General features: G+C 43.4%; 1 protein-coding gene across 1 annotated transcript in view; it reads left to right on the top strand.

Annotated features, from left to right (window-relative positions):
* kcnh5b (potassium voltage-gated channel, subfamily H (eag-related), member 5b) overlaps nucleotides 1–21028 on the top strand; it is a 131321-nt gene that overhangs the window by 58605 nt on the left and 51688 nt on the right. Inside the window, exon 9 of the mRNA XM_070843043.1 lies at nucleotides 19701–19900. Within this exon, the coding sequence (XP_070699144.1) occupies nucleotides 19701–19900 (200 nt within the window). The remainder of the gene's footprint in view (nucleotides 1–19700; nucleotides 19901–21028) is intronic.

The following is a 21028-nucleotide window of genomic DNA, read 5'->3' as shown; positions in this document are numbered from 1 at the left end:
GAATTAAGAAATATTTCCAGAGTATAATAATCAAGCCTCCTCAGTGAGAGCCTTGTAGTTTGTCGCATCTGTTTGGCTGAGAGAAACGGTTCCTTTACTGAAAACGAATCATTAACCCCGGCTGGTGGTATCAGCCTGTCGGTGTTTTTAATGTTACACAACGGTGAGCCATGAAAGTAGTTTAATAGGACACCTGGATCAGGGAGGTGATTCAGGTTAAGACCAGAGAGGGGAAAGAGCCGCTGCACAGTCGGCTAAAGCTCTGCAGAGCCGTGAGGTGCAGACACATCCATGTTAACAAGACATTAGACTTAGCATGGAGTCTTAGTGTTACTTCTCAATGAAGCTGGGAAGACAACCCGGCATTGTGTGGTGAACCATTTGCACTTGGTTTGCCTTGACCGTGTGGACACCTTCATCTGGCCACGTTAAACACACCATTTTTCTCCACTAATGAAGAAGATAGTTTCAAGATATTGTGACAACAAACACTTTTGCTGCAGTGGAAGTGATGATCTTACCCTGATGGCAAACCTTTGGTTCACTTCTTGTGAGGAAAACACATTTTTGAGACTCAATACCAGCAAAGGGGTGAAGCAGTGCAAGAAAAGGGGGGATGGGGAGTCTCAGGAAAATGAGGATCACTTGACAGGCTCCAGCTCGCAGGGAATTATGGGAATTACCTGGGCTGAAGTGGGGTTGGCGGCGCCAGTGATGCGCGCAGCCGGGTGGAAGGATGCGGCCGATTTGGCCCGGGGAACCTGGCTTGATGGCCGCATATCCTAACTGGAGGAGACTTACCTGACTCGGCGGGAGAGGATAAAGGGAGTGAATGAGAGATGAATGGAAAGAGGAAGAGGAAAAGGGATCAGGGAAGGAAAGATCTCCCCTTTGACGCTCTCGCCCGGGGCTAAATATTTATCCGACTTAAAACCCTGCCTGATGCTAAGCGTGCTCTCCTGGAGCCTGTAGCTGTTTCCACACAATCCCACGACGAGTTTGGATTTCACCAAACCATCCACCCCAGCCCACTTATCCAGCCTTCCACAGAGACCTGAGGGGGAGGAAAGGGAGGAGAGATGGAGGCTTCCAGGGCAGAAATGGGGGAGAAGTTGATGAAAATGATGCCGGGAGATGGCGGAGGAAGGGGATTAGATGATGGAGCTGGAGGGAAGGGGGAAGTGGGCGAGAATAAAAAGCAGCGACAATAGAATTGGTGTGAGAGGATGGATAAAAGGAGACGAGAAGAAGAGGAGGAAGAGGAGGGAAGGGAGGAAAAGAATGGGAGAGAGAGAGAGAGAGAGAGAGAGAGAGAAGGAAGCAGCTTGGAGTGTCGTTCTCCCCTTTGGCTTCTCAGCTGAGATGTACTGATTAGTTTGGAAAGCAAGCAACAGAGAGAGAGAAACACACACACTCAGAAACAATTGGACGGGGAAGTGGAAAAGAGAGGGAGGGAGGGAGGGAGGGAGGGCGAGAGAGCATGGTATTGTCTGGGCTCATCCTGTGGGAGGCTGTGCTGTGTGTGGCCTCTCTCTCTGACAGCAGCAACAGCGAGGTGATTAGTCCACTAATCCATAAAGAACCATCTCTTTTTCTTTTTGTCACTTATTCCTTCCTATCCCACTCTGTCCTTCGCTCCCTGATTATCTCCTCCCTCCCTCCCTCCCTCTCTCTCTCTCTCCTCTCACTCTCTCTGATGCTCTCTCACTCTTATAATGAGGCATTTCCTCATTATATCTGCCCCGCCTCTCCCTCTCTCTTCCTCTTCTCTGTTTTTCCTCTGACTCATCAGGGTCAGGATTAGTCTGTGAACATCACGGAGCCCAATCCTGGAGACGGTCTGCCCCTGAAATCAGATCCATTACTTCATCACCTCCTGCAAGCAGTTCTCCGTTGTGTTTGTGGGTCGTTAGTTTGCAGGATAAACCACCAATCAGATATCAGTAAAACTTAGTCACGGACTCTCCAGACTCTCCTGACTCTCCTGACTGTAGCTGAACATTGCACGCAGAAAATAGACAAACACATTCAAACATTTAAGTTAGAATAGAATAAAAATAATAAAATAGAACGATAACGAAAACTAAATCATATTTACATGGAAGTTATACAGTTACACACACACACACACACACACACACACACACACAAGCGTGTACAGTATGTACAGTATCAGTGTCACATGCAGGTAATAGTTTAAAAAAGAAGGAGTGAAGGTAATACAAAGGTGTGATGGTGTGTTAATGCAACAGGTGACCACCACTACATGTGTTTCCTTGCTTGCAACTAGTTTCAGTCGCCCATAGAGGTGATGCAAGTTAGATTTTCTTCACTTTGAAGCTTTTCCACCGCTCACCATTTAGAAAATTGGACAGATCTTTACAGAAGTTCGCTGTTTTTGATATTCCACACTGTTTTTTTGTAGGAGCGGACAAACTTCTTCAATGCATTTTGGAATTGCAACCATATTTGACATACACACATGTAAACTTTAAATTTATTGTGACAAGATGGATGAAAAAATGAAAGCTATCGATGTGTTTATCCATCTCAGCACCTTGGCTGTGGCTTCCTACTGAACATATATTTATCATTTATTTGTTTTATTTAAATGGAAAAATCAATGAAGTAGGAGGTCAGTGTAGCTTTTAGCAAATGTTACTCAACCAGGAGCAAATAGTGCATTTGTTGGGGACTATTTCCAGTGGCGGATTAATCTACATTTGGAGTATTTTGAGCAGTGGATGGTGTGTGTGTGTGTGTGTGTGTGTGTGTTCATGCTGATGGAGGAACATGTCACCCAGTGTAACAGCGTTGGCTCACTGATGTGATTTTAATAGTTTTTTGATGAATAATGGAGCTCTGTGGCAGATGTATCAGTGGGATCTGTTCATCGGTGGTTTTGGTTCATGGGATTTGTCAATAATGAGGAAAAACCTCCATATTTATCCTTAGAATGGTCACATCAGCCTGAGCATCAGTCTCACTCACTTAAAATAACCCCCTTCTTGCCTCATTAGCCTTCTCTTAATATACTTGCCCTGATCCGTTGTTCTTCCCTGCTTGGTCTCTACCCTCATGATTAGCGCCTGCGCTTTTCGGATTATCACCTGCACCTGCTTTTATTTTGACTGTAAGGTTTCTGTTATTAGATTCTTGGAACATCTGCTTCATCCTCTTTCTCCTCGTCCCTGGCTACCGGGCCTCAGACGTGACCGTCATACAGGATAGATTTGAAATGTGCTGGAAATTGGAGAATGCCTTTGGACACACCTGCCAATGAAAGTATACTTTTTTTTGTATTCTTTCCAACTCTGGGTTTTTTTTTTGGGGATATCTAGTTTTCTCAGACTTGGTCTCTTTTTGCAAAATTCAAAAGTTTGTGTAAAAGTTTTTTCAGAGCACGTTTGTCTGTTGTTTTCAGCACTGCTCTGTTTTATATTCACACACTTCCTCACATTTACTCCTGGGAACTACAGTACAACTACAGTCTTCTGTTGGCGGACACTCAGCAGCTCCTCTCGGTTTAAATACAGTTGCTTGTCTTGTTGATGGACAACTCGGCTCTAACTCAGAGTTCAAGCAGAGTATTATTTCTGTCTTAACCACCTACGTTTTCCCGACTCGTCCAGGGATTAGTGGCAGTGACCTTCTGTTTCATACTTTTTAACTTCATGTCAGTCTCCTTTGTGCCTCTGTACTGTAAGGGCGTGATTAGTAGTGAATCTCCTGGCTGTGTGTGCATTCATCGCTCTGTCCTCTGGGGGTTGCGTTACCATTACACTCTCATAGTCTTATTCTCTTTAATCACAATGCCACCCTCTCCTCAGCAGCTTTAGAAAGTCATGGGCGTTTCTCGTAACAGAATGCTAAACATGGCTCAGGGAGCACACTGGGCACCTTGGCACACTGAATAATAAATGCAATTAGAGGAGTATAATTTTCTTGCTTTCCCTGCAGTGTTTTCACCACAAGGTCTTTGAGCAAAGTGGCTCTCCAAACACAGATCTTGCCACAGAGATGCTGCAGGCAAAGCAAAGGACGCACTCGCAGGTGTTTGGATATTAATTCACTCCACAAATCCGCTTTTCTGTCCTGCTACGTGTGCAGCTGACAGAAAAGTGGCATCAAGTGTCCTCATAGTGACTCAAGGAAGAAAATCTAACCAGTCTAACGTTGGGCTTATTCATTACAAAGGTGTTATAAACACAGACAAAGCCGGCAGGCTCTGCCTCTGTCTGTGTTTATATAAACCAAGATGGCTTATCATGTATCAGGCACTTGGCGCCTACTGAAACACGGAGACGAATTCCCCATTTCACTCACCCTGGTACTGTAAAGCTGTACATTTGGGAGTGTGTAATGACTTGTTCCAAAATCTGTTGCTGCGTCCCATGACTGAACATGCCGTAGCAGGCTAACAAGGCCTTTTATTTTACAAGCTCCTTCTAGTACGGCAGGCAAACACAGCCGCCTTTTGTTTAGAGTTGACAGAACACAATCAGCAGCAGCTGCTCAATGAGGCATTCAGGCGATGCTGGTTGACTTGTAAAGGCAGGAAAAGGTAAAGGTGCCCACATCACATATTTAGGATCAGGTGGTCTTCAGTCACCGGCTAGTCCATCTAATGAAAAATCCACTGCAGGATGTGAATAATGAACGGCAGGAATAAAGTCCTGGACTCAAACTTAGTCGTTTTCTCTCGCTGCTGTCGATTTTCAAGTTTCAAAATAAGATCACTAGAGAAGGACGTATGTATTTGGTTTATGTTCTACACAGTCCCAGGGGTGTGTGCTGTAGTTCAGTACAGTTTTTAGGTAATTGGACTTTATTTTAGCTTTTCTTTTCTATACTACATCACATCTCTTAACACTGCGCTGTAATTGAAAGCAATGTGAGTGGCAAACTCAGTTAAACTGCATTGTTTCCTATTGGAATGGCCTTATGGCGCTTTGAGCTGTCGGTCACTCCCACTGAAAGACCAACAAATGATCCGACTCTTTACAGAGATCTCTACAGAGGCTGGACTGTTTTCTCTGAGGACGTGACGGTGGATAGAAGGAAGCCGTCAACAAGGATGCAGATCAGCCCTCGGGAATGTTGGGCTGCTTTGATCACGACGGTAAACGTATGCATCAAATCTGCATTTATATAGCTCTTTTAAACGCATCATTTTTACAGTCTGCCTCGATGCACACGTCCAGTCCAGCTGTCATGCACGATGCTTGCCTGATCGTCAGGAGGCTGAACCACCCTGCTATTATTAATGATCAACAATTTAACATCGGCCTTCTGTAAAGTTTGGAAATCACAAGTGACACGTTTTCAATCAGTACAGCAGAGAGAGGGATGGATACCCTGACTGGTAGTGTTTAGCATGGGCTGAGCTTCAAAACCCTGGTTTCTGCACTTCCCAGAATGCAACAGGATTGGCTTTTGTCATATTCTCGCTGCCTGGATAAAGCTCACACATCTTTGAAACTCCACGCACGTCTTCCCCATCGTTTTAAAAGCAGACGCTCTTCAATAAATGTGTTACTTCCAAGTTGGACTTGAAATACTGAAGCGATAAGTCACTTAAGTGATTGTCTCAGACTTAACAAAGCTCCTCTAGAGTCATAGAAGACGTTATATAACTACATGCTCAACATGATTGTAATAATTAGTACGTTGACCTCGACATGTAAAATCAGCGAAGCGCCCCTTTTAAGACAGCAGTGGTGGGAGAAGGAATTTAACCCCAAACTGAGAAAGATTTGTGTCAAAATGAAACTTTATTTTTAAGAAAATGTTCACGTCGTTGGCTTCAGACAATTGTGTCTCATTGAAATCACATTTCCTTGTACGATTGACTGGTTTGACCATTAATGAGCCCCCCAGGCTCACTGCTCCTTTCTCACACCCCGACATGCTGATCTGACCACAGCAAGAAATGAACTGACGTCCCACTGGGCACAGATCACACCCGGCTCTTACTCTTTTACCTGTCAAATGCTGTGATTGTCAGACTACAGAGGAGGCATCAGCTGACATCAGGTGAATGGACAGATGGGCAGATAGATGTCTGCTCGGCCTCCTCGGGGCAGAGTGACGGTTGTTAGGGAGGGTTATTATCCAGACATTTAACAGTGGAGAAAAGGGAAACCTCAGTCCTCTTTCAACCTGACCTGCCTCGCTTGTTGACATGGCAACCACAGAGAGAGCAGAGCACACATTGCCGCCATCGAGTGAAAACCTCGTGATTATTTTGGGGAGCTTTTCACTTCTGCTGAAGAGCATGAGCTTCTTTTCTGTGAAGATTTCTTGTTAGCCTCATAAATCACATTCATAACTGTGTGGATAAAGATGAGCTGATTTTCTATTTTACTGAAAAGTAAAAGTCTTGTTTTCCAAGACAGGTGAAAAATGAAACCTTTGCATGACACGGCTACGCAACTGATTATCTGCTCATGTGGAAATCATTCTGTGTGACATGTGTGTGGAGATGCTAAGCAGGACCACGCTGACCTTGGTTGTGAATCAATAGGGGGAACAAAATAATCTTAAAAGAGAGAGGTCATCGTGGGTGGCACTTGAAACAGTCCAGCTTATGTTGAAGTCACGTCCATCTACATGACGAATGTCAACTGCAAGCTCTACCACAGCGCCCCTGTCAGCTGAAAAGGACATCAATGAAAAAAAGAAAGCGTGTAGGAGTCTTTGGTTTCGCTGTGTAAATTACGAAGGCAAATGCACATTTTAAAGTTTAGCAGTACAAAAACTGCAGCTACTGAGACGAGCCAGCCTTTATCGTCTTCATGGGATCAGCAAATGTGTGTGTGTGTGTGTGTGTGTGTCTGGGGCGCATGCATGTATTTGATTGGCCAACCCAGCGCCTCGCTGGATGATTTGGCTAATCACTGAAAATGAATTGGCATCCTGTGGTTTTTCTGGCCTTAGGGGACATGACTGTTATTCTGTTGTTATCATTCTACAATGCCCCCATCCTCTAAAACGTGAAAGTGCTCACCTAATGGTGTTAAAATAAAAGAATATTAAAGGGACCTGAATCAAAATGGCCTTTACAGCCTCAAGATCTGAAGCAGGTGGACGACTGTGGGAGAATTTGGACACAGGTAGCTCTTTCTGCCACCATCATAACACCAACTGAAGGAATATCTTTTGGAAGGATGGTATTTGTTTTAGGAGATTTAGTGAATTAGTCAGGAGGCCCGTGGGGGATTAACACCTTACTGGGACCTTTTAAACACTCTCACTCACTTTCATGAGTGTGATTCTGCTTGTTGTGTGTTTGGTGTTGCTGTTGTGCGCATTTACAGGTGAGCGCAGGATGTGTCTGCGTATGGATTATTAGTGTATCTGCACTAGTGTGTGAGAGTCGCTCGTGGGTGTTCATCATGTGTTAATACTCAAGTTAAAGCACATTCATTTGCACGTGTTTGAAAGTGTGCTGATTGCCAGCATACTGTTCGTGCAGGCTTTGGGAAAAAAAAGATACTAAAAACATAACAAGCGATGAATTTCACAACGTTACACTCAGCCATAAATAATTAATATCAGCTTCATCTATTTTATGTGTGCTGTGTAAATCACCCGGGGGTTTGGGTGTGTAGTGATTCACACCCATTTCCATAATTATCGCCAGTTGTAATCATCCTCACACTGAATCTCTTCCCCGCTCATTCATTTATGAAGCCAGTGTCCCATTCGTTCCCACTGTGAAAAGCCTTTTATAGGAGGCAATCACTCCTATTTTCATTTTAATTTTTTAATTTCTTCTCTTGTAATTTATGCCAGAGCCAAAAGCGTGGCGGCTGCAGTCAGACGGGTAACGTGGGGATAATTGAATCAAGCAGGTGCTAGGAGTGATAGATTGATCCTCAAGTATATTTGCTGACAGCAGGTAAAACTGGGTCCCAGAGCCTGTGAGCGGTGATAGTCACGCTGTACCTGTCTCACCTGCTGATTGAAGTCACCACAGTTTAAGAAGCCACTTCGCAGAGCAAAGCATGTGAATAGTGTCCTCAGATGTTAGATCCCATAACATGCGGCCTGCTAACTGGTGTCAGTGCGACCTCGGATCCTCCCCGAGCTGCAAAGTCAGATGAAACCAGGAGCTGGAAGGTCAATCAATGTCTGCTGCAGGTGTCATCTGATGCTACCACTCTGTACAGGGCAGACTGGGGTCTACTGACGAACCATCAAGGACTAATCAAAGAGCGGCAACTCTGCACAGCAACAGACACTGTTGGCACAAGACAGCAGGTCATGCACTCTTGGCTTTTAAAGGTGCATTCTGCAGTTTGTATGACAATCTGGCTGAGGCTTATTTTTCCAAAACAGAGTGTGGGACTGGTGGTGGATATGGTGAGTTCTGAAAATCTGAATCCCTGCCAAAAAGTTCAAGGGCGGCTTCAGTTCTGTCAGACGAAAGTGTAAAATGGTGAAAATATAGTAAATATACTGTCCAATAATGGCTAAAATAAGTTTTTATGCTGCCCCCGTCTCCGTGCAGAGACTCCTGCCTGCCGATGTATTATGTATGATTATGTATGTAACCACACAGCTGCTAAATATTGGATGTTCCTCTGTGGTCAACTTGGTTCATTAAGTTTGACAGTAAAATGTAGAATAACAGCATTTTCTGGATTTTTGGAATTAAAAGGTTCTGTAACTTTTTGAAAACCTTTTTGTTTATTGTTTGCTCTCAAAGGAGAACTGCAGTTTATTATAACTTGGGTTTAACTTTTCTAGTAACAGACCACTTATGTTATGTAATAGAAGTGACAAAGATGTAAAAAAAACCTTTGTTTCCCTTGAAATTACTTTTTTTACGCCTTCATTTCACCGGGCAGGTTGCATCACAATGTGATATAGCTGCAGGAGCTGATGGCGGCCACTTTAGATAATGCTTATTATTCCACTGGAGCCTGAATCCATTCAACTCTGCTAACAATATGTGTCTGATGGAAGCTGATGTGTCAGGCTGCTCAGAGCAGATCGAGCCTGGCAGGAAATCAGACACAGAAACAGCATATCTGGAGTATCCGGCCAATTTTCAAAATAAAACACCCTATGCAGACTCCTGATCATATATCAACATTACGTTGTAAGTGATGGCAAATAAGACTCCACTTAGCTACGTAGCCTGGCACTTGTGTTGTAAAAGCACAAAAATCTGGAGCAGAGCAATCAAGGCATGAGTAAAAGAGTCAGATGGGTCAGTAGAGAAATCCCTTGTTTCGGCAGTTAGTCCTAATTGTGTTGGTTTTCACTGTCGTGTCCTTTTTTAAAGAGTCATGACTACAATTATTATTACTAAAACATGTGGTTTCCTGTGGTGGTATTGGGCCTTGCAGATCTCTGCAGAGGAGACACTGAAGACATCTTCGATCTCATGATATATCAAAACCTGTACTGATGAAACCAAAACTACCAGCTGGGCACTGGAGGTAAGGGAGGAACTATTAAGTGACCCCTTTAAACCCTGGCTGCCTGCTGTCCAACGCTCTGTTCCTCATTTCATTCGTCCACATGTGAACACGACCCCGTGACCCAGTGTACATTGCCATATAGCGGCATCACTTTCCCCACATATTGACTGGAATCCCACAGTCAACATTAGTGCAACGCTGAGCACCATCAGCTCAGAGGTGAAGCCGTCTGCAGCTCCGCCTCACTTGTCCCTCCTCATAAAAACTCCCCCATTGTTTACCAGGCGCTTGTGGTTCAATATGACCGGTCCTCCGTGACTTCATTACTCCTGCTGAGGCCAACCGCCCGGTCCGCAGGGAGCCCCGTTCGGTCCCTGGCAGCCTTGTTACCTTCAGCAGCGAAACCTCAGAGCTGGCTTATTTGTGCTGTGTTTTAATTTGGTCCCATTTGTGAAACTGCAAACACTCAATCTTCTTAGCTTCAAAACAGCACATAGAAAACACATGTGCACAAACAGAATGTGTTGCTTCTTATTATTTGTACTGAGGATATGCTCTTATTCAAAAAAAAAAAAAAGGATTTACAGTCAGTGTAACAGTAGAATAATAGAACAGATAATCCCATCTTTTCTTCCAAGTTTGTGCCAGTAATCAAGGTCAAACCTGTCCCTCTTATTATTCCACACATTCGGCAGAGTTGCAGCGATCGCTTTGTATTCCTGCCGTCGGGAAAGCTGTCATTCATCGTTCTAGCAAATGAAAAAAAAACAGATTACACAAACCTGGAACAATGCCATAGTATGAAAATTCAAAGTGGTTTGATCCATTTTATCCTTAATTCATTTTGTCTAAGATAAGTTTTCATATCAGCTCTGTGAAAAGCAGAAAGTTATCTGCTCCCTCCAGCATCCGGCTTTATTGACGACATGTTGACCAAACAAATTGCCCGAGGAGGACGTGAGTGCTTGTCGCCACCAGGGAGCTTTTATTCCAAGTGTGCAGATATGTCTCCATCTTTCAGGGCATTGATCTTTGTGTCCAGCACCGTGACCCACTGAGCTCCTTATAGATATTTTATAGAGTTACAACTACTGTATCTTTGTTATTGTTCTTAGAATTGCACTGACCAAACAACCCTACTTTAGAAAGTCAAGGATATTTATTTAGAAGCCAATGTAAAGATGTAAAGATGAAAATTAACTTAATATCGTTTGCATTGCATAAAAGGTGCACCTTTTTCTAAAAGTACTGAGAGAATTACAATTTATATTTGCAAATAGACATCGAAGAGGAGAATAAATGGGATTTCCCTAAAAAAACAATCTATATATTCATACAAAACAATGCCTGTATCTGCAGAGAGTTCCCCTCTGCCTGTATCACGACTATTCATCCAAGAGGAAGCTATGAAAAAGTCAGATACAGACGAGGCTCGTTCCAAAACGAGGGTGAATCTGGGGTTGGCGTCCACCTGCCGGCGAGCACCCGAACCCTAACCACGGTCAGCTGAGCAGAGGCTAAACCATGAAGGTCGTCTTTACAAACCACAGCTTGACAAATCCTGCTCTTTCTACCTTTTAAGTGTGTCAAGGATCTTCTACGAAACCAAACATTTGTTCCCAAACGTAGCCGAGCAGACGTGATACTAGTAGGATCAGAATATTTACTCATCTGTTTGATTGGCTGCCACTGAGAAAAGGATGATTAACAAAACTAGCATGTGAAATTGTGAAGGTCGAAGGTCAACATCTTTCTTCTGTTGCTTGAAAATGTCCCTGATATTCGAGGAACATCCAAGAGAGAGGGGGGGGCGGTCACTATACATGTTTAGTCGTACTGAGCGCTGTGCTGCTATGCTCTCAACAGCCCTCTATTTAATCAAGATTTACGAGCGTGATTAAAAGACTGAGGGCGACGACTCGTCCCTGAGCTCTAAGTGTTTGTCATCAGCAGGCATTCGGTTTAGTCACTGATATCTCTGTAAATATCTCGTAACTCTCCTCAGTTGTTAGTATGTCAACCTTTCTCATCAACACCATCGTATTGTTTTACTTTTCAGCCTTTATGTGACAGCTGTAGTTATTAGTTACATTCAGTGAGTGCTTGAAAAAGCTTAGTGCCCCATGTGCCAAGCTTTTCTTCCCTCCATCCTTCTTCCTTTTCTCCTTCTCTCTTTTATTCTTTCTTACCAAGTCAGCAGGGATTTGATGATTTGAAGTGTTTGAAGAATAACATCATCAGGTTAAATCTGTGTGATGTGGGTCAGCTGAGGTTACATGTGAACGAGGCTTCAGCAGCATTTGAAACTGGTCCTGATTGTTGGCTGATTGATGTTTAAACATCAATGTGACCTGGACGCCTGCTCAGGGCAGTTTTACTGTATTTATGCTGACCAAAGTTTGTTTCCTCAATATCCTCCCTCTGGAAACACGAAATGGATGTTTGATGTTTTACAAAAATTGGAGTTGTCCCTTTGCTGTTGCCACTTTAACCTCTAAAGACCTGGTGTACACATGCGTGGACATCACATCTTGGGTTATATCACCATAGTAGTTAATTCTGCTTAGCTGGGGCCGTATGGACATGTATGTGGGCAAAATTGTTGATATTTCATATTGTTTTTTGCACCGTGATTTTCAAAACATGTTCAAAATATGTTTTGTTTGTGTTCTAAATACATGCAAAAGCAGCCAGGAAAAAAAACCTGCTATGTTCAGGGTGGAAATTTTGCACAAAGGTGACTTTATTGTGTTTTCTGGAAATTAAGACCGATTGTCCACATATGTGGACATAATGTTTCTCTAAAACTACACCATGTAAAAAGATGATGCTTAGGTTTTATACTTATCAGGGTCCAATAAGCCCAAATAGCAAGGAGAGATAAAAAAAAATGCATATCAAACAAGAGCTCAGGTCTTAAGAGGTTAAAGGAATAGTTCAGCGTTTTGAGAAAAACACGTATTCCCTTTCTTGCTGAGCGTTGGACGAGAAGATGGATACCATTTTCGTGTCTGTTCAGGAAATGTGAAGCTGCAGCCCCTTGGTTTAGCTTAGCGTAAAAATCACTAATCACTGCTCCCCGACATTATAACTCTCTATTAACACCGCAAAGTGTTTTATACTTATGCTGTTGTACAGATTAAACAAGTGAGATATAATGTGATAATTAATGAGCTTTAGAGGTGTTGATTTGTTGTCTTAGTTTGAACCGAGCCAGTCTAGCTGTAGCTGTAGCATCATATTTGTGTGTCTATCTCTTCCAAGAAAGTGGTTGTGTTTCCAAATGTGTTGAACTTTTCCCTTAACTGACTCTATGATGTCGGTTACACAGAAATATATATCCCCCAGCTTGCTAACGTTAAGCAACATTAGCCGCTATAAGCTACTGGTCATACCAGACCGAGTGAAGCCCCCTGGATGGACTGAGCAGCGGTGCATGTTATTGCTAAAGAATTCAACCTCTCAGAGGAAGACGGTGTTGTTTTTTGTTTGAAGTCACAGTCCAGCTTTGAGTCAAGGAACCATAACAAGGATTCTATTGCAGACTTTTTCTGCTGATAATGGCTCAAGACTCAAGCCTGCCTAATGTCTGGAGTGTAATATCGCTCAGCGGTACTTGGGGCTCGGGTTGACACGGACATTTGTCACACTTCAGCCTCTCCCACCTGCAGCCCAGCCCACTCACTCCAGAACTCATTATTGTTTTTGCATGGCACTAAGTAGTCTATTAAGTGGACCTAAGTAAACAATGTGCTGTTGGAGAAAACGAGGAAAAAAAAGAATCTTATTTACTGAGTGAAAGTCACAATTACAGGAATGATTGTCGTGGCTGGGGAAGAGGCAGGCTGTGACTAACACTGGGATGCCTCTGCAGATTTTTCAGTCAATATTTATTTGGAGACAATCAGCCAGAATGTTTTACTCACCCAGAGAGCGCTTGATGCACAATTACTGCTTGTCAAAACAGATTTATACAGCAGCGTTTTTTTTTTTTCAGGGCTTTGGACTCTTTGGATGCGGCTGACTGGCTCTCTCAGTGTTTGGCTGGCAGAGTGCAGTGTCCTGTCACTGTGTAATGTGTTGTGATGCAGCCTGGACGCTGACTTGGCTCACTGAGCAGCAAATGGACTGGGTTCAATGGCTCGTGATGGAGGTGGCTACTCTAAAGGACCCCGGCTGCTTTGTTTTCAATTTGTGTTGCTATTTCGGTGCGTCTGCGTCACAGAGGTATGCTCAGGTTTTTGCATACAGAGGTTGGCAAATGGAATCTCCTGGAAAGGAACTAAGCTCAAACCTGGCAGACGGTATTCATCACAGAGTGCTCACATGTAACCAGCTTAGTTTGGTTCAGAATAAACTCTGGTGCATTTTGCTGTATAGTTTGTGTCTGTGATAGCTCAGAACAAAACAGCAAGCTTGAAAGCTCACGTTTACTGAAGGTGAAAACCAGACGAGGGCCAAACCAGATAGTCAGAACAGGCAAACTCATCCTCATGGGAGTCAGGCAGAGAATCATAAACCATCATGGTCAATAGGCAAGCAGGGAACAGGTGAGTGAATTTGCTGAAAAGGTCAGTGGCTGCATCTGCAGTGACATGAGAGTAAAGCCCAGGTCACACCAAAGATTCACAACCGCTTTAAAACGCTGCAGCGATGAAACTCAAACCGGCCGATTGCATCACCTGCGACTCAGCCTGTCAAGTCCCCAGTGGCTGGTTTTTCTACAGCCAGTCGGCTCGTAGTCACGTCAGCTGGTGGAACTGGCAGAGAGTCGGAGAGAGATGGAAAGAGAGCGTCTCCTCATCAATCGTCCGTCTCAAGTCAGCGGCGTGACTTTGCATAAAGCCCCCTGGGTATTCCTCTGAGCCACCGCCACGTTCTCGACCCTCTCATTCCTTTACATTTGCGCTGCTTCATTAATACGACACAGGCAACAGTAGCACGCTGGAAGTAGTTTTGAGCAGACGACAGAAGGAGGAGTATGAGCTGGTGATAGCTGTCAATCAAACAAGCCACTAACTAAACAATACTTAATAAAGGAGGGTCTGCCTGGGATTGATATGTGATGTTGAAGCCCAAACTAAAACCATCTCCCAGTCTGTATGAGCGGTCTGTGTAATATCTAATATCTGTGCATCTTGCCAGATTGTAATTAAAGCTGAGTGGAACACAGAGCTCCATGTTGTCGCAGCACAGGATGCCTCTTTTCCGTCCTCTCAGGCATTTGAGGTCCAGTTCCCGTCTAATCAGTTATTTCTTTAGGAGCTTTCTGTGACACCACAGAAGATAAATGAATGTCCATGTAGTGCTGATAATGCAGGATGGCGTCATTAGAACTGTCCAATGGATGAGACACCTGTCAGTCCATTTGATCTCATGTTCAGACAGACGGATGGATGGATGGACTTTATTGATCCCAGACGGGGACATTGTATATTTACAGCAGCATCATAATGAATATAGTACAGCTGATAAAATAAATTGAACTTGAACTAAATGTAACCCTGTTTTTTTTTTTTTATATTTCTTCTGGACCAAGTCAAACTACAGGTGTGAGAGGGAGCCGAGATGATTTTAAACATAGATACTGAGAATGAAATCTGTTCCATCAGATGGATCTTGGCATGCTGTCACACCTAACCTGTTCCACGTGTTTCAGGTGTGCTTCTCTGTTTGGCTCTGGTTGTTTAGGGTGGTGGGAAGCTGTCAATCAAACTTCTGGTGCAAAGGTGTTTGTTTAGTGTGGTTTTATTGACCTGCCATGAGACTGTGTGAATGATGAATTCCAAACTAAACTAGTCTGCATTTACATGATCTGAACAGAGAACAGCCGGTTCTTGGGTGTACTGATGACCACTACACAGGCCAGTTTGGCCAAGTGTTTTTCTTCTGCTTTCAATGTTTGTGCCACGTTTGTATGTGTGTGGTATCTTCTACTGTATGTCAGTGTTTGTCTGTGAGCGAGCTGTCTCCCCATGTTGGAGTGTTGTGATGGATATTTGCTGTGTGCTGTGTGTGTTCGGGATGTGACACCGTGAGTCTCGCTCTCCTCCTGGACCGACAGATTTCTGTCCCCGACGCTCACTCACTCTGACAAATCATCCTGACAAACTCCTCTGGCAGGTCGTCCAAAACCCGGGAAAAGGAAAATCCACATAACAAGGATGCAGACAGCCTCTGATCTCTCCTGATTCCCAACAAACACAGAGCAAAATCGTCTCACTGTCATTACAGGTAATCAGACTGAAGAGACGCTCGTGCTTTGTTTGGCCCGATCAGTTTTTGACACGCGTAGTTTTTGTCTTGAGGAAATATTTCGTCATCTAACATCGTCTCGTTTTGACAATTGCCTTGAGGAGAAAGTAACGCTAACAATAGTGAGGTGAATCGAGGTGAAACGGCCTTTATTGGCATCTGTTACATCAACTGAAAGAGGGGATGAAAGAGTGAAGCTTTCAGACTGATGCTGGATTATTTATGTCCTGTTCTACTCAAAAGCAGCAGGTCCCTCATCTGGTGACATCAGGTTTGTCATCGGACCTTCTGATTGCTTGAGCAGATAATGAAAGACTTAAGTTATATTGATGCACATCATGAAATTACACGTGGAAACTATTTATTTTGCAAAACTGACAGAAGTTTGCTTCTTCCACTTGTGTAATTTATTGTAGATTGAGCTCTGATATATTGGTAGAACCACCAGTGCAGCACAAAGACCAAACAAAGACCTAAAGAGGAGGATGATTAAGTCCATGCATATTGATGTAGACGTTAGAAACAAATTATTAAATGTAACTTCACCCCCAAGTCTCAGCATAACTCCACTCACAGCGATGGGCTAAGGAGGAGGACTACAGTAGATGGCATGTTAACCCTTTTTTCACCCCATGAAATGCAGTTATATATTTAATAAATGTGCATATTAACGCAGCATTGATGTGTGTCATCACAGCACAGTCTTATCGTTTTAGTTTAAAGCTCTAAAAACATGTTTCAGTGTGCAGCACCTCCTGAACGTCATGTAAATATCAAGTGCTGTGAATTAGAAGAGTTGCAGTTACAGAAGTGTGTTCGATTATGTGATGTTTTTCATTTATCTTGGTGTGAACATACCTGGTTATAGAAATCACGATGCTGTCACTATCAGTTAAACTCTGCTTTGTTCAGTTGCTGATTTATGTGGCACAGATTTAACTTCATGTAAGTCCTGTACTTAAAAACAGACGGTGTGGTTGGCGGCTCTGGAGTCAAAAAAACCAAAAAAAACAATCCTCGGCAAACAGGAAGTGATCCACGGCAATAACAGAGGAGTTAGCAGGAGCTGCTGTGGCTGAACACAAAAAAAGAAATGCATGCAAAGATGCAGATAGAAAGACGTCACCGACCCGCCCACACTGTCTGACTTACAGGTGGTCTGCGATGTAAAGAGCCGCTGAGCTAATGAGTGCCTAGCAACAAAAAAAGAAAGGAAGATGAGCTATAAAGGCGCCAGGAGGCCAAAATAGACCAACGAATGAAACCAGATAATCATGTTGATATATTTTCCTTTTCAGTGTCACAGTCAGTTTGGAGACAAACTTCCTGCAAAGATTCTCTCCAGTTGATCGGAGCCTCACTGTGACAGCGTCTGGTCTTCCCTCCCTCAGGCTGATAAATATGAGGAAGTGAAGCTCTTCATCTGCTCCCCGTCCAGACCGAACCAAACTCCCCAAACGGCTCCTCTGTCTCTGGCCACCAGAAGGGGGAAACGGAGACGGATTTAAATAAATAGAGCCACGGGGGACAGATCAGGTTTCAAATTTAGTATTGAAATGACAGCTCTAAACTGCAGCCTGAGAACTTTGACTGAACTGTCTTAACTCATAGGGTTCATTGTGTTTTTATAGACTGATACAGAATGATGCTGGCAGCATGAGGACCCCACCCCACCTTTATTTGGTTTGTTTGTCTTTCTGCCATGTTCCATATTTTGGCTCTTTGTGGTACCTGATTTTCTTTTAGTATTTAGAGATTTGCATTTCTAACTTATATACATCGTTCTTCTTGTTGCTGTGTGGTGTTCACTTACCTTATTAGAGGTCAGATAACGAAATGGGCAGACTTATAATAATTAATATTATATAAATATCCTATTAAAAATGATTAAAAACAGTAGTTGTCACTGAGGCACTCATTAGATGTAATGGTTTATTTATTAGGACTTTGTTAGGACTTCTAATCTGTGTTGGCTTAAAAATGAAACATCAAAGTTCATAGTTGGTTTATTGGTTATTGTCTGCTTATTTGCTTTTGCAGGAACGTTTGTGCCGTGTGCCACAATTACAGGTACATGGGAGATCTAAGTGTCCATTTTCTTTAGCCTTAATGACAGTGGGAACATTTACCTGTTGAATGAGGCGTCTTCAGACTAAAACGAGCCGAACCAGCTCTGGTGTGTTTACTTAGCGCTCTCTTTGTGCTGTATTAGAGAAGCAGTGGAGGAGGTCCCTTGGATGTTAACGTTAGATAATCTCTCTCCTAGAGATGTGTGTTCAGTTTAGAGTAGAAGAGGAAGCAGCTACCTTTAAACACTGTTTAGTTTTTCCTCTAATTCTGCTGTTTGTCTTAAGCTGCTTTGACGACCTGTTGTCAAAGTGCTGATAGCCAGACCTCATTTAAAGCAGAAAAATGCTGCTAATTAGTTTTCCTCCTAATATTCCACAGCTCCTCCTCGTCCCCATCACACTGGGCTTTGTGAGTAAACGTTTTGTTTTGAGATAACTCCACACTTCTCTTGTTAGACCTCTGAAACTCATTTTCAGGCGTCTCTGTTTGTTTCCCTCACACCTCAATAAAGGAACCAAACTAGAGGATTATTTACTTAAGAGTTTGAATTAACCACTTTCTATCCTCGCAGACACTCAGAGGTGTTCCAGCTCAAAAAAGAGAAACTTCCAGGGGGGGTTCAAGCCTCGGTCGTTCTTTGCTCTGAGGTGACATTGGCCAACAGCTGAGCCACTAACTCAGCCAATTAGGAGAGCAGTGTTTCGGGGGGGGGCGGGGTAAGAGCGGTGTCTCAGCGTTCAGTTCCAGCTCAGTAGTGTTTTTGTCCTCCTTTACAAGCTGACAGGGTCCTGGAAAGGTCCTGGGGGGTCCTGGAGCCATGCCGACCTCGAGAGAACAAACCTAAACTGCAGTTATCTCACTGCAGACACTGAATGTCTCTGTGGCTTTTTCACTTTTTGTCCATCGTCCAAATACATTATTTCTCTTTGTGTCTCCTCTTTATTTCTGACGCTCTGAGCATAAAAACACACCAACTTTCCTTTGCTCTCTGTGGCTTCCTGGTTGCCTTTGTTTTTTTTTTTTTTATTTTTTCCATCCTTTTCTTTCCTCATGCTTTTTCACATACACATCCACTCCTACCGAGCCCCATTTCTCAGCCCCAAAGTCTTTAAACTTGTTATTTCTTCTCTTTCTTTTGCCAGTTTTATTGGCTGGGAGGAGGCGGCGGAGGGGAAAAAAGAGGGAGAACTATTTCGAGTAAGGTCTCTATGGAAACGGCAGGGTAGCAGCAGCAGGGTACAGAGGAGGCTGACAGACCGTCTCGCCGGCGACGACGCACCGTTTGAAGCGGCTGAAACACGCCTCCTCTTGAACACCTCCTCAGCAGTTAAAGCCGCCGTTAACACGGCTCACACAGGCTTGTTTCATAAGAATCATTTTAAATCCTTCAAATCATAGATCATTTGCAAAAAACATAATGCTTAACAAGGAGATTGGTGTAGTAAATGTGAACTAGACAAGTCAAAGTCAAAGTTTCTGAAAGTTTGTTGCATGAACACAACTTGCTTGGACTAAACTTTTAGCGTGGGTGTTGCTAAAGGGTTTTTTTTTTTGGCCTGGCTCGCTGGTTCCTGATGTATTGAAGTGTGAAAGCATCCAGCTGTGTTGTTAGATGCTTTCCTGTTTATGTAGGTGGCTGGTTTGTACTCTAGGCGGTTTTCTTGGTGACTGGCAGCACCTCTGTGGTTACAGGCCGATTGCTTAGGTGTTTCCACCTTGAAATGGTGTCTGGTATCGTTGCAGGAGTGGATTCTTAGGCCCAACTCTGAAGCTTTCAGCCGCATCTGGTGAAGATTTAGATGTTGTTGCCAGGTTGTTTAGGATGTTTGGTGATTCTGGTGTTTGTCAGGATGATGAAAAATCAAAACAAAGCAGATTGTCAGGATATAGGCCGGCCTGTTTGTGCACAGATGTATTTCATCTCTCTTCTGTCCTCTCTAGCTCTGCTCTATGCCACCATCTTTGGAAACGTGACCACCATCTTCCAGCAGATGTACGCCAACACCAACCGCTACCACGAGATGCTCAACAACGTCAGGGACTTCCTGAAGCTCTACCAGGTTCCCAAGGGGCTGAGCGAGCGGGTGATGGACTACATCGTCTCCACCTGGTCCATGTCCAAAGGCATCGACACAGAGAAGGTGAGACTGCTTTGTCAGCACATACTGCACATACATACAACCACAGCCATGTCGCAAAGACGGAAAGAAGCAATGAACAAAGCATCAACTAGGGAGAAGAAACACAAATATAAAGGCATGAGAACGAACCAAATGCCTGAAAGCCAAGCATCAGTCACGTACTGTTACACCCTCATTTACCCAAACACATGCTGAGTGGTGAACTTATGACTCTGCACCCAAAGACATCGTCAGCAGACTGCAGTCAGCTGCACGCACAACTAGGACTCTAATCTTCTAGTGCGTTACATTAAAGAAAAGAGCATTAAGCTTCAAGACCGCTGCTTTTATTTGTCACTCACAAGCCTTTGATGCATATAACTGAAATGTTTACAATCCTCTTAATTAATACAACATGGACAAAATTGAATTTCTTATTGGGTTCCTTTCATCCCATAGAAATCCCCCATCAAGCTGCTGCAGTATATCAGCAAGAAGGTGCTTTTTGGTGATATTAGGAGGTGATATGTGCAAAAACAGTCATCGAAAATACAGTCAGTTATTATGGAAATGTGCAAGTAATGGTTACGATTAGCAACAGAATGTTTAGCTGAACAGATTAAGTGCTTTTAGTTCAAGATTAAGTCTGAGATTAACCCTTAATTTGTCTCCACCGATCAGTTTGTGAATGTGGTGGACTTTCTGCCAGATTAGCTGTGTGTTCTGCCCGATTAAGGCCACATGGAATAACATAAGATTTACTTTACTGCCCTGCAGGGAAATTTGTCTCCGGGCTCCAAGTCGCTGCTTCAGACAACATGTTTGCCAACAACGTCACGATACACGTGCACATTATAGCACATAGACCATAATTAAAAGCACTCAGCTGAGTGGTAGTTGATAAAAGATAATAAAAAGACAATCAAACAAATGACACTCTGGCTGTGGATTGAACAGCCATCTCCAGTTTATTTAAGGACATAATCATCGTTTGAATTAAACTTTATTGGAATCGTCAGTGGAGGAAACTGACCGTATATTCGTCGTACATGTAGTTTGTTTTGTGTTCTTTGAGTCCAAGAGCAGTAAAACTCAACAGCCGTCTTTTCATATTTTAAATTATTGCTCAAAACTGAAGGAGCAGGAGAT

This window comes from Pempheris klunzingeri, chromosome 13 (assembly GCF_042242105.1).
Source record: "Pempheris klunzingeri isolate RE-2024b chromosome 13, fPemKlu1.hap1, whole genome shotgun sequence".
In the NCBI taxonomy this organism is placed as follows: domain Eukaryota; kingdom Metazoa; phylum Chordata; class Actinopteri; order Acropomatiformes; family Pempheridae; genus Pempheris; species Pempheris klunzingeri.
This window is presented reverse-complemented; position numbering and strand designations above follow the sequence as displayed.